At 39.7% G+C, this 14,982-nt stretch overlaps 1 protein-coding gene across 1 annotated transcript in view; it reads left to right on the top strand.

Annotated features, from left to right (window-relative positions):
• The window catches only part of LOC134205218 (uncharacterized), a 181,316-nt gene extending 169,287 nt beyond the window's left edge, over positions 1–12,029 (top strand). Inside the window, exon 9 of the mRNA XM_062680274.1 lies at positions 7,217–12,029. Coding sequence (XP_062536258.1) covers positions 7,217–7,225 — 9 coding nt within the window. The 3' untranslated portion in view covers positions 7,226–12,029. The remainder of the gene's footprint in view (positions 1–7,216) is intronic.
• Positions 12,030–14,982: the final 2,953 nt, after the last annotated feature.

The following is a 14,982-nucleotide window of genomic DNA, read 5'->3' as shown; positions in this document are numbered from 1 at the left end:
GATGATTCATAAAATGTCCGAAAGGGAAAAGTTTGACTTAATAGTCGAAAATATGAAGATGAGTTATAAGAGAAGGTTAGCCTTAGAGCCGATCTACTCAATCGAGCATCTTGCACAGATGTGCTTCAAATTTGATGCCCTAGAACCAAACCTGTACCAAATTGGTGGGTCTTCCAAAGCTCAAGTCCATCAGATTGAGGCCGAAGATGATTCGGAAACGGAGCGAACCGATGACGAGGATGATCAGGTATATGCTATTCAGCATAAAGCCAACAAGTTCGTCCGAAAATATAAAGATAATCCTAACAAAACCTCATCCCAAGCACTGTGTTGGAATTGTCGGCAGATGGGTCATTTATGGCGTGAATGCGATAAGAAGAAGGTCATCTTTTGCCACATTTGTGGACATCTGAATACAACCGCTTTTCGATGTCCCAACAATCACAACCTCGATGATAGGGACAGAGAGGAAGAAAAAAACGAGTAGGTGAGGAGCTTCTCGGGAATCAGGCCTCCTCGAATCGCTCACCAAAGATTCCCAAACCCAATTTCGAATATTTCAACCGAATTTGTACCATAAATACTTCCGTAAGAAAATGTCCCCATCTAAAGGCCGTATTTTATCAGAGCAAGTCGATGCGCTGGCTGATACGGGAGCTAGCTTATCAATTATTAGCTCGCAAGACCTAATTGGTAAGCTTGGCTTGAAAAATTCAACCTTCGAACCTCAAAATCTCTACGGCCGATGGCACTCCATATCAATGCATCGGATTTGTAAATCTACCGTTGTCAATTGATTCGGTGACCCATGTCTTACCGACAATCGTAGTTCCCGAATTGAAGAAAACGTTAATTCTTGGAATGGATTTTATGGAAAATTTGGATACCATTTAACAGGACCAACTGTAACCAAACCAGCGACTTGTGAAACGGTGAATGCTATTGATCTCGCGTTGGTCGAAGATTACTTTTCCGAAGACAGTGAAAAGTTTGCTTTCAACTGATTCCGGGTAATTTCGCCACCGCACCAAATCAGGAACTTACACTGGATGACAGCCTCGAAATCCCTACAATCGAAATACCTGAGCCTCGCTTACAAAACCCGGATGAGTTAGAAACAGAACACGTTTTGACGCCTCCGGAACGGGCCGCTCTTTTTTAGCGGTAAAGCAGCTGCCAGCGACAAAGAGGGCACGCTAGGTCGAACTCATCTAATGGAACACACAATTGTTCTGCTTCCGGGATCTAAACCGAAGAGATTTCCATCGTATAGATGGTCCCCTACAGTTGAACAAGTCATTGATTCCGAAGTTCAGCGAATGCAGCGACTGGGAGTGGTAGAAGAATGTAAAGGAGTGGTTGATTTCTTGAATCCCATCCTTCCTATAAAGAAAGCCAATGGTAAGTGGCGTATATGTTTAGATTCGCGCCGATTGAACCAGAGCACCAAGAAAGATGACTACCCATTTCCCAACATGATGGGTATCCTTCAGCGAATTCAGAGATCTAAGTACTTCAGCGTTATCGATTTGTCCGAGTCGTATTACCAGGTTCCACTGGAGGAGAGCGCGAAAGATAAGACAGCATTCAGGACCAATAAGGGACTATTTCGATTTACCGTCATGCCGTTCGGACTCACGAATGCGCCAGCGACGATGGCGAGGCTAATGGCTCGTATTATCGGTCATGACTTGGAACCCTGGGTGTATGTATACTTAGACGACATAATAATAATGTCTAACTCCTTTGAGGAACACCTAAGATTAATTCGAATAGTCGCTGAGAGGCTATTACACGCTGGGTTAACCATCAACCTTGGCAAAAGTAAATTCTGTCAAACTAAAATCAAGTATCTTGGATACATTTTGTCAGAACAAGGGCTTTCCATGGATGCGAGTAAAATTCAGCCTGTTTTGGATTACCCAACGCCAAAATGTGTAAAGGACATCCGACGCCTTCTCGGATTAGCGGGATTTTACCAAAAATTCATCGCCAATTATTCCGAAATTGTTACTCCGATTAGCAACCTCTTAAAGAAAAATCGGCGGAAATTTAGCTGGACCGAAGAAGCTGATGTGGCTATGGAGAAACTCAAATCAGCTTTAGTATCTGGACCGGTACTCGCAAATCCAGATTTTCAGTTGCCGTTCATAATAGAGACTGACAGTTCTGATCTTGCCGTGGGCGCTGTTCTAGTCCAAATTCAGGATGGTGAGAGAAAAACGATAGCGTACTACTCAAAAAAACTCTCTAGCACGCAAAGGCGATACAGTGCGACTGAGAGAGAGTGTTTAGCGGTCTTACTGAGTATCGAACACTTTAAACACTTTGTGGAAGGTACACCTTTATCGTACAGACGGATGCGATGAGCCTTACCTTCCTTCAAAGCATGTCGATCGAGTCGAAGTCCCCGCGAATCGCAAGATGGGCACTAAAGCTGGCCAAGTATGAAATTGTGCTACAGTATAAAAAAGGGTCGGAAAATATTCCCGCTGATGCTCTTTCTCGCGCTATAAACACCATTGATGCCGTTCTTGAAGATCCATACATCAGCCAACTAAAAGACATGATTACCAAATACCCAGACCGCTATAGAGATTTCCGAATCACGAACGGAAAAATATTCAAATTTATTACCAACTCGACAATCCCTGAGGACTCCGGGTTTCGTTGGAAATACGTTGTCCCGTCGCCGGAACGCAAAGTGTCATTGAGGTTGCCCATAAAGAAGCGCACCTGGGATTTTTAAAGACATTAGCGAAGGTACGAGAACGCTATTATTGGCCTCGAATGGCCTCTGATATCAAAAGGATATGCCAAAACTGCCCCGTTTGCAAAGAGTCCAAAATCCCTAACACCAATGTCACTCCGGTTTGTGGTAAACCTAAGTTATGCTCCCGTCCTTGGGAGATGATATCAATGGATTTCCTCGGTCCTTATCCAAGATCCCGAAAAGGAAATATGTGGCTGTTCGTAGTATGTGATTTCTTTTCGAAATTCGTATTAGTTCAGTGCATGCATGCAGCAACATCTATTTCTGTCTGCACCTTCGTAGAAAACTTAGTTTTCAATTTATTTGGTACCCCAGCTGTCTGCATTACAGATAATGCACAAGTATTTAGGTCAAAACAATTCGAAACCCTATTAACTACGTATGGAGTCACGCACTGGAACCTAGCGGTCTATCACCCCAGTCCGAACCCCACGGAAAGGGTGAACAGAGTTATCGTTACCGCCATACGGTGTTCTCTCAATCAACAAAAACCACAGAGATTGGGATAGGTCGGTACACCAAATCGCAAAAGCAATCAGGACCTCCGTTCACGACAGTACGGGATTCACACCGTATTTCATAAATTTTGGTAGGAATATGGTTAGCTCAGGTTCAGAGTATGAACTTCTAAGAGAGTCTGATATCGAGCCTACCAACCTCGGAGAAGAAATGAGGGACTTGTTTGTCATCGTCAGGAAAAATCTGATGAAAGCATATAATCGTTACTCACGTCCATACAATCTCCGAGCTAACAAAAATCATACGTTTCGAAAAGGCGAAGAGGTGTACAAGAAAAACACCCATCTATCTGATAAGGGCCAGAACTTTGTTGGCAAACTAGCAAATAAATTCACCAGAGTACGGATAACCAATGTACTGGGAACTAACTCGTATGCCTTGGAAACGATGGACGGTAAACCAATTCCTGGCACATACCACGGTTCCTTCTTAAAACGGGCGTGAGATTATAAAGCTATGACGGTGTCACTAGAGAGTGCACATAAACAACTAGTTTCACTAACTAAAACACTCTCCAGAGGTTTATCCCGGCGTTTGAGATGTCATCACTATGTTTCCTCGCGTCGATGATGTTTGCATCCATCTGCAGGCTCCGTAGATGAAGAAATCGGTTGAAAAACACCAAATAAAAACGCGATGCAATATATTACACAACACTGATGTGTCCTCTCATTAGAAATAATGCCATCCAAATAATTTTAATTACCTAGAATAGGTAAACAAACTTAAATTAGTATAGGTTTAGCTAGGAACAATTGTTCAACGATTTAACTTACATGTGGGGAGTCCGATCCGTTCACACTATCCACATATTTCTTTACGAAGTCAATATAGAAAAAAAAATATATCATACATACAAGCTACGTAGTACACTTTCATATTCAACCATATCCACACACGTTGCAGGATCGTTAGTTTGATATCATCATCTCTTCAGTTATACATTTTGTCGTTTCTCTCGGTATTCTGGAAGGAAAGCTTTGGACGCAAAGTGAGATTCGGGCGCGTTTGCTTTATGAGAATGAGTGACTAAATGCGTAGAGTAACTGTAACTATAATGTTTTCCAATTGTTATTGGAGTTAATCGGTACTAATGTTCTGAACTACAGTTTTCCAATTATTATTGGAGTTATTTGGTCGGCTTTAATAAGATTTTTTCAGATGAATCTGAAGTGAATTGGTTAGATTAATTAGGATCAGATGTTTCTGATATTGGTTTGGTTGTCATTAGTGGAAGCGATGGAGTAAGTTAAAAGGAACGTTATTTGATTGGCACCGAATATCTAAGAGAAACTTCAATTTATCAATTAAATAAATCGGATTCCTACTATAGTTTTTCAGAAAAAGTTTTATTTCTTAGTAAAATACTTGAGTATATTGTAGAGTCATTGTTGTTGTGAAATAAGCCAAGCGAATAAGTCAATAGAAATCTGCAAAACCCTGGTCAATAAAAATTTTGAAATTAAATTTCAAAATTTTTATTGAAATCCATGTGGGCAAAATGTAACGAAATTTTCCTACCCTGCAAATCCCCATCTTTACCATTGATAAAGATACAACCTAAGCTTTCAGTAAGTATGTGCTGCCACCTTTCCTAAGCTAGGGAAACTCTGATAGCTCATAATTCGCGTAGTTGTGTTGAGTTCCACTCGTGTCGGTTCATCTATCTGATCTCGATCACCTATTTCGTCGCAGTTCGATTGTACTCGAGCACATCGGAGTGTATGATGCATCGAATGCCTTATTTAAATTTTTAAAAAACGAAACTTTTTGTTCTAGGAAAACCGAGTAATTTTCCATTGCGGCTATTGAAAATCGCTATACTGCAGATATTGTTCGTTAGAACAATTATCCTGTTGGTCGGATTAGTTCGCCATTTGAGTGGAAATAACTTTCTGAAGTGGACGTGTTACGCAAACTTTAAAAAACCAAGCGACGCCAAGTCAATTCTATTGTATTCTAAAAGCAGTTTGTAAAAACAGGCTAAGACCTAAATTATTAGTAAGTTTTTGATTCGTTTGACCATACACCGAAACTAATTAAAGCTTTTGAATACATTTAGCCGGATTTGATAAAAATTGTCATTCCATTAAAGTGCACCTACCATTGTAGAAATAAGTACAAGTTAGGACCAGGTAAGCAACTTTACCACATGTAGTGATCAATATCAGCTAAATGTAATTCACGTTGATTAGGACCCCTACTCAACGTGGGGTGTTTGGTCGGGCCGGACCGTCGGTCGGCCATCGTACGGATTGGTGCTCATCTCGTGTAGTTCTCTCGGACCGGTAGCTGTAAAGTGCATATTGCGCCGTTTTGACAAGCTCAAGCTGCCTTTTTTGTATTATCGACAATCTTGCTACGCTGCTCATATCAGATGCCACGTGATCGACGGCCACATACCGAGGCCCGGCAAGCTTAACGTTCGCGCGTAACTGCTCGATTGTGCCGCCGACGTTTCGACGACCGAGTTCACTCGCTGCATAGCCCAGTATATGGGTAAAAGTCCACTCACCGGAAAATTCCACCCATTACGCCCAACGAATCGTGCGAGGAACTCGAATTTGAAAGGCCACTAGACAAATTCAAATCTAAACGGGCGATTGTCGATATTATTGAGCTGAGCGTAGGTCCTTGCAGCTAGAGAGAGAGATATCAAGCCGCCGCGGCACGAATGCATGCGATCGCCAACGAGTCAACCCAACAGCACACGACGCGTCGAGACGCCGCACACGGATAAGCGGGTTTGGGGAAGAAGGTCAGGTAGGCTAGAGTTAAGTAGGGACGCCCTTAACTGCCAATAAATGTAAACTGCAAGAGAAATTCCAATTAGAAAAATTTGCTAATTAATATAGTTCATTTCCGTTGTTTTTTTTATTCAAATGGCTTAACTTTTAGTTTAATTTTCTATCGGGTAGTTTTGTATATATTTATTTTTTAGTTCAAGAGGTTTCGTTCGCTTCTTGATTGGGTCGTTCGATGAACAAGAGTGTTTGAACCACTATTAGCCCGCCTTGATAAGAGTCTTAGCCGGATTCGAAAGCACGTCAGTAGTCCCCCTTATCAGGGGGTGGCGCATAAGCTACTGTACGGTTGTGTGAACATTCCTCTTCGTTTCAAAGTGGAGTGTATTTACGAGTTTGTACGATTCCATTTAATTCTACTGCTTTATTGTACCTTTGACAGATACGTATTTCGACCTCAACAGTAAGGCCGTCTTCATTGTCTCGTACTTGACATGTCGAGCCAAGTATGAGACACTGAAGACGACCTTACTGTTGAGATCGAGATACGTATCTGTCAAAAGTACAATCATGTAGTGGAATTAATTGGAATTGTACAAACTCGTCTTATGCATTCACGGTGTATTTTTTCGTGAAAAACAGCCACGGATTCGGGAACACAGTCACGTTTTCTGGAACGTTCTGGAAAACGTGACTGGTGTTTCCGAATCCATGAATTAAATCACGGTGTATTTTTGCTGGTTCACGAATTCGGGAACGCTTTTTTTTGCGTGTGACATGTCGTAGAGTAAAAGCTCTGCTAAAACGTTTTCTGAGTTCGTTACGAGGAGGTTGGCTGCTTCATTGCTTGTTTGTGAAGTAGTCCTCTTATATTTCACCAATCACTAGACAGGGGATGCTGTTGTCATTCTTCCGATGTCTTTGGGAAGTCACTAGTAATGAGTTCACTTATTTTTAATTCGGTCCTTAGTTACGTTAGGGGATAACGCTTCGAAACCGACCCCCTAAATGACAGAAGTCAATATTCGCCGACATCACCATCTGTGATCGGTTTGGGAACCATCTCCCCCACTCATTTAATAGAAAATATACATCGATGTTCGCATTTCCATTTTAATACAGTTTTCAAAAGTGTAATTATAATTCCTAATAATATTTTTTTTTTTGCTTTTCTACACAGCGCACATGAAGTCGAGAAAGTCAAAAATGTCCAAACCGCACGCGATGTTTGATGAAGCGATGGTACGCAGTAGGCTGTGAAATACTACTACTACTTCATTTATCCCCATTGCAAAACCAAAACATTTTGTCTGCCGTATTTCGTATGGAACCCGTACAAGTTTAGATCGAAGTATAATTAAGTTTACAATAACTCAACAGATCGAACTAAAGCACTACAAGCGATCGGAAAATCAAAGCTATGCTCATTTTATGCAACAATGCGATGACTAATCACATTATATCCCACCCCATTAAATACTGTCTTTATCTATACACTGTAAAATTAAACTATGTAATTAAACAGGAACGATACAAAACTAAATCATCGCGAAGACAAAATTCTGAAACATCCCACCTTTCGATGTGACGCATATAACATATAGTAAGGTAATATTTACACATCAAACCGAATCAAGAAAACACGCGTATTACGTTCATTCTAAATCTATCTATTTTGTATATTTCAAACAAAAGGCGAAACAACACAAATCAAGGAACGTTACCGACAAACACACATATTTCTGAAAAGACAAACTGTCATTATTTATCTGCATAGCACGGAAAATGACCAATATTAGCTACGACTAGACAAGAAACCCAAAAAAATGGAACAAACAAATTCAAACCGTATAAATGTAGATGAGTCGGATGCATATATTTGAAGAACGCTTTTCATGTGACAGCATAGGAAATCGACTAGTGCGAGGATCACGCCATAAGGCCACTATTGTAGAACTGCTGTTGTGGCGTTTTGCCATCTCACCGGTTTTCATCCAAAAGCGGATATACCAGATCTGCAAACAGTTCATCACATAGAATATGTTTCAATGCAAACACAGTAACAATATTCGATTATGTCCAACTACTTGAGACCTACAACATTAGCAATGCGGCTTTTTACTCAGTTAGAATTCGCATTATCAAAATTGTGTTCGCTGTAGCAACAACATTATGCTATATGCCTTTTTTAAAGCGTAATGACGATTAACCTGGATTTCTTTTCCTTTGAATAGCAAATATATGTAAGATGGAAAATGAAACAACAAAGTAGTTAGTGATACATAATCTAATTAACATTAGATGCGACAAATTTACACGAACAGTAAACGTAAGGATCGATTGTTCACTCAGTTATCGTTCTGGTCCAAACACCCTATTCAAACAGTTCAGAAGAGCAACGGGTTCCAGCCCTGATAGCAATTGCAAATTCTATCATGAACATTTTTAGTAGTACTGTTGCAAAGGTCCTTAGTCGTTCCACTGGGATGTTTATTTACGAAGCTTAGTATACAGTCGAACCCGCTGTGGAATTACGACAGAAAGTAGCAATTAGGAAGTCACTTTTCATCAAGAAAAAAATTGATGCGTGACTCATATCCAACGGATTCACAGAAGTATACAGTTGTCATTAAGAGGGCTTCGACTGTATTTGTTTATTTGCAAGTTAGTTGCTGACGTAAAAGTTGGCAATATATTGGTTAGATTCTAAGAGAAAAGAATATTGCAACGGTAATAAATAGTAGCTATTAGAAAAGGAGAAGAATAAATTGGAACATAGAATAGAGCTGAACTTATTAATTGAAGGTACACGCATTCAGAATGGTGTTTAATTGGTACGAGAAAACCAATCAAAAGCGTTAAATCAGTTACTGTTACAAGTTGATTCAATCATTAAATCAATTTAATATTAGGTTCTTGAAGAAATAAAAAAAAAACAATATTTACGTACAGAAACTATAAATCAGACTACTCGAACAAATAGTCTATAGTAGCTTTTGCCAAAAGGATCTAATTTACACACCGAAACGCAACTGACAAAAGCAAATAGGATACTGAATGGAATGGGGAATAGTGCGTGTTTGAATTTTGTGCTAACTAACTGGTACTAGCTTGTTTATATTTAAGAGAAAGTATTTTAGTGTCTTCGAAAGCCAACATAACATCATTGCCCATGTATATCAAATTGTCATAGCCCGGCAACCTTCATATTGTCGCTTTATGTATGTAGTTAAAGTCCAATGTTTCAAAACCTTATTATTAAAATCATATAAATTATAAGCGGTTGTGCAACGTAGATTGCATCATATTCCTAATTTAATCCAATATCCTACCAAGAAACTTTAAAGTTGAAGATGCACCGACAAGACATCTGCGTTATTAATGTAGTCGCTATCGCAAATGGTAACTGCGAACTAAAAAACATACTGTAAACAAAGCTGAAAATTAAAAAGATACTTTTTTCATCCAATTTTTTATTTTAAAAAAATCCAAAGTCAGTTTTTGGTGTGATCTTATTGGCTCCACGGACACTTAGTGTTCGGGGAAAGTTAAAACATATCTTTGCGAACAGTTTTGCCAAAATTTGAAATACGCACTAGTCCTCCAGATTCTTTCAAATTGATTCTCAAATCTAGATGTGAAACTGTTGAAATTAATGTTAACAAATTATTTTGCGATTACCACAGAGTAATGTTGCAGAAAAAATCAAGAGATGTTGAAAACAAATAAAATAGAAATGAAAACTGCGATGTCTAGTGATGCCAGGAAGAGCGTATTATTCATGAAAAGTAGCTGAACAGAAACATTGAGTAGCAATGTGCATTATTGGTTATATTAGAATATTTCAATACGGCATTTCGAAACAATACAAAAGGTAAGATTCATACAAATTAGGTTGCAAACAATAATAGCTGTACACCCGAGATTTGGTTTAGAATTAGTAGGAAGTTAAACATGCCAGTAATTCCTAATCATAGATATACACCGTTTGTTTAGCGTTACACATAGTTTTAAATGTCTTATTAGATAGACGGCATTGTACGGACACTTGCTAAGACGAGGGGCACAAATTTCTGCATATGATTAAAACGATAAATACCAATTTAGGTTGTAAGTATAAACAGGTGATTAATTCGGCTATTTGCATCTAGAATAATAATAATTAGCAAATATTAAGTTGTTGCTTTATTTGTATAAGTAAGGTGCATTCGGCATTTGGATCATAACGGTCCATATTTTCCATCAATGTACAACAATTATGTTGATACGCAGTGGGAAAATAGATATTGATAAATAGTCGAAGTTCTCTATATTTGTTCGTGAAATCTGTTTCGCAGTCAAAACAGCTTTGATTCTGAAATTAATTTACGTCTATCTACAAAGCATGTCAGGATGACACATTTTGTTACAATAACGCCTTTTTTCTAACATTTCTATAAAGTTTGCCAATATCTTCGAAGACACCGTCTTTTTAAGATTGAAGCTTTTGGATGCTATCTACTAAATACATATCATATTGATTTTACATTATAATGTTAACTGTTTTGATCTACTTTTCTTATACGGCGAGTTTATAACCACAAATGATTAAGAATTATAATGGCAATAGCTTAAGCAGCTCCCAAAAACAAAGGCAGCCAATTCCAAAACATTTTGAATACATGTGTGTGCTGGCCGCATACGGTTTCACTGCTCCGCTGGAAGACAGAAGCAACTCAAAGGCATTCCTACATATATTTTAATATGGCTTTAAGCTTTACATCTAAATCGTATCATCATTTGCAAGCTACGGTTAAACAACGCTATTTCAACTGCATTTTGCACCAATTTGCTCAATGCATGCAAAAGACAATATAAAATTTAGTACCTTGCAAATGCTGTACTCTCACTTCTAAACCTTAAAATACAGGAATACTATATCTAACAAAACATTCGCATAACTTGATTACTCTTAGGCTGATTTAAAATCATGAATCGTACAAAAGTGCTTTCTAACGTTTTTTACTTGCTCACGAAATTGCCATAAACTTCCAAACTCATACGAAATGTTTTAGTTTTGGGAGAATACGATCTGCTATTAGGAACTTTACCTATTGCATGCATTGTCAAATGTATCATTAATTTTGATTGCTTTGGAGAATCTATTCTCGCACGCTATAACTTAAAAAAATCACGTCCTCATAAAAAACAATGCTTATGTGTCTAGAATAACCAAACAATAAAAAATCCACAAAATATCCTTAACCATTAAACTTATCAATTAATCCCACAACACAAAATAAACACAGAAAGCTTTATCTCTAAATACTAGAAACGGAACTAAACTAATTGAGAATATCCAACAACCTCACCACAAAACAATAAGTGTGTCATGTATTTCAAACCGATTTGTAAGGATGAAAAGGTCAGCTAAAGCTGTTCTCCAACACGTCAAAACACGCTACGAAATACTTTGCATAAATTTGTGACAAAATCTGTCTATCGAAACCACAGCAACTACGTATATGTCACTTCCTTCTCTGTGAATCTGCAGAAAAAAAAACATTTCCACCTATTTTTCGCTGTTAATAAAAGTACCCATCCACCCACTAGAAGCCATCATCTAAAGTCAACTTTTGGGCTGCAACTGAAACGATAGCCGCAGGCATGGAATGTCTAGAAAAAAAAATAACTGGAGGACAAACATCACTACGGCATCAGAAAAGGCAAACCGATTGATACAAGCTAAAGCAGAATGGCCAAAAATTAGCAGAAGGAAAGAAAACAGCAGAATCAACACAGAAATGAACTTTAATAATCAAATCGGCAGCATACATGGGGTATTGGATGAGCAAACTTCAATAATAAAGAGCATAAAGAAATTTGTGAAAAAGAATAAACCAGAAACCAATACGGTAAAGGCATAATGCAACATTGTGTAGGTGTATGCTAAACGTATTTTTGATTATTATTTATATGAAAGTGAAAATATAAGTTATTTACAAATTGTGAAATTGTGCTTTAGAGTTTAATGGAATGGAAAAGAAATCCCATCAAAGATTATTGGGGGCCTTCCTTAGCGGTGCGGTAGCAAAAACGTGTGTGTGTTTGTCGAATAGAAGGAATTGAACATCATCATTTTCATAATAACCAAAAATACACTGCGATCAGACTATAATCAATTCCAACATACCTCCTTAAACTGAGTGGTAAGTAAGTAGCTAGAGTTACTTTTCGAATAGCACAAAAGCTAATCCTTTGGTAAGGGCGTTAGCGTGGTCAGTCTGGACTATGCACTATGGGGCGGCTCCATACAAGCAGGTGGCTGAAAATACTTTCACGTCATTTCTGCAATATTTTACACTTATTTCAAAGTTTGATATCTAAAATATATAAAATACATGTTGAGCATGAGCAGGTCATTATCATTTCTAAGGTCTCCAAACTCTCTGGAATATAGTCTTTTAACTTTATAGTATACTTTTATGTATATGCCCCCCCCCCCTTTTATATGGTTCTGAAAACCCAAGAGTGCAACTTTAGGCAACTATATATAGAGCTGGTCATATTTGACGTTTATCAGCTCATATGAGCAGGACTCTTCTATGCGGGCTTGGTAGTCATATGGCTACTGCTTCTGCCTCATACGCAGGAGGTCGTGGGTTCAATCCCAGGTCCGTTCCATTCTCCTACTTTCTATCTTTCTCTTTATTTCTCATGTTCTAGCAATCGCTAGAACTGGAAATGGACTTCTATACCGTTTCCATTACTATTCCTATACCTTCAACTTGAGTATTCTAACAGTAATCTGCTAGAATTGGAAATGAACTAATAGAGCTCGTTTCCTACATCCAATTAGAAATTCCATCAGTTACCTTCTCCTATCTATCACATTGGCAGCTCATTAACCAAGACGGACCTCTGCCTCTCCAACCTAACCCAGAAATTCCAACAAATTCCGCATGAACTCGTGGCAAGTGCAGAGGTATATTCGGCTTGCAGTGGGCGAGTGATTGCATCATCATTTCCTCCCCTTCCCTACATTGACTTGCATTCTGACGTGGCAGGCGCCAGTATGACCTAACAAATGAGATCACCAGTACTTGTACATTGAAGATGTGTGCTAGTCCCAAGCAAACATCTGTTGGTTCCCTGTGCAAGAACAGCTGATCTGGTCATAATGGAGTAGCAACTACGAGCAGTCAATCAAGCTCAAGCTCAAGCTCAAGCTCATATGAGCAGGACTCTTCTATATAATAAAATTATATGAGATTTTGTGCAAATAATGTAACGAAAACTATCATAAGGTCTCCAATTCCTCTGTAAGATTTTGGTGAAGTTGCTCTGATTAAATGAAAATTTTATATGAACCTACAGTAATCCAACATGTCCATATAAGTCCATAGAGCCCTTGCAAATGCTTCGCCATTCAAATAAGTTTAACGCAGATGTTCTAGGGTCTTCAAATTGTCCGGGAGTTGAGTTCAATTGGTCTACCAGGTCAAAAAAGTTCAACGCAGATGCTCTAGGTTCCTTAAATTGTCCGGGAGTTGAGTTCCATCGACTTACCTTATCAACTGCACCTGGCATCAAACTGATAGCAACCCAGCGGGTCCAGATAAGTCCTTAGAGTTCTGGTGAATGCTCCTCAATTCACATAAGTCTGACGCAGATGTTTTTGGTCCTTCTAATCATCGGAGAATCAAATCGGAGAAAGTCGATTTTTGACTTTCACTTTCAGCCACCTGATTCCCCACAGTACAATGATTGGTATGTATCTTAGTTCCACCATGCTTTCTTGAGCGCTCTGCTGTTACCGAATACGATAACAATAAATATCGACACAGTTGAATGAATCGCTCTTATCCTGTGAGACTGCGCATGAAGTACCCATAAGGCGGAATACCCCGGAAAATTGTAATCTATTTGGGTATTCCGTCTTCATAGTGTAAAAACTAACGCGACGCTTCAACCCAACCCCGGCGAGAATAAGGGCGAACATCAGTGGAAGATCCGGGCGAAAGCGAAAAGAGGGAGAAGGAAAGGATGGAAAAAACGGAAAAAAGGAGTTCGTTCGAGGACGTTGTAAAGTGCGGACGCAGCAGACCGCGAAGGGTGTAAAATCGGGCGGAGAAAGTGAACCCCGGTCGAAAGTAGGATTGATAATCCAGGCTCGGTTTTAGTGCAACCAAGAAGCCCCCCCCCCCTTTTCTAGCTGGGGAAATCGGGAAGCATCCGACATAACCTGGACGATTAGCTTCTGCCCGTCCACGACCAAGGAAGGGTGATATTGTGCAATCCAGGTGCAACGTGCCACCTCTCGGGGCATGTTGAGTGCTGTATTCGCGTGTGCTCCGAACTGTGTAATCAGGCCACCCCCAGCTGATTTCCCATCCAGTTCACGTGTCTGCCAGGGAATTCAGCTCTACTCGCGGGCGTATTCACCGGCTATAGTAACGGTCGTACTTATCGAGTGAGTGACAATTCGGTCGTCTACCGGCCGATATCGAGTTCCCCTCAGACCCTGCTAAGCATCGGACGGAGATTTCAGCACCACCTAGCACCTTGATAGCCGTGAACTCCGTCTAACCCCTCACCCGCTACAAGGTCCATTCCGGCTACAGCTGCCCGTTTATCGTCTCCGGCCATGGAGTCTATATGCCGATACATCGTTCCTGGCATGGGACCAAGCCAAGCTCCTGCAGACCTTTCAACCTATCCCAAATTCGAACCCCATACGAAACGGACACTGAAAGTATTATCGTCTCCGGCCATGGTATCTATCTGCCGATACATCGTTTCTGGCATGAGACCAAGTCAAGCTTCTGGCGAGCCTCCAACCTATCCCAAATTCGAACGCCATACGAAACGGACACCTAAAGTCTTATCACAGGACCACTCGCCCGGAGGATTTCCGCCAAACCGCAAGGTAGGGAAAGCATCGATCGGCCGCAACGGTACTAACAT

Source organism: Armigeres subalbatus, chromosome 1 (assembly GCF_024139115.2).
Source record: "Armigeres subalbatus isolate Guangzhou_Male chromosome 1, GZ_Asu_2, whole genome shotgun sequence".
Taxonomy (NCBI): domain Eukaryota; kingdom Metazoa; phylum Arthropoda; class Insecta; order Diptera; family Culicidae; genus Armigeres; species Armigeres subalbatus.
The sequence above is the reverse complement of the archived record's forward strand: the minus strand, read 5'-3'. Positions and strand labels throughout refer to the sequence as shown.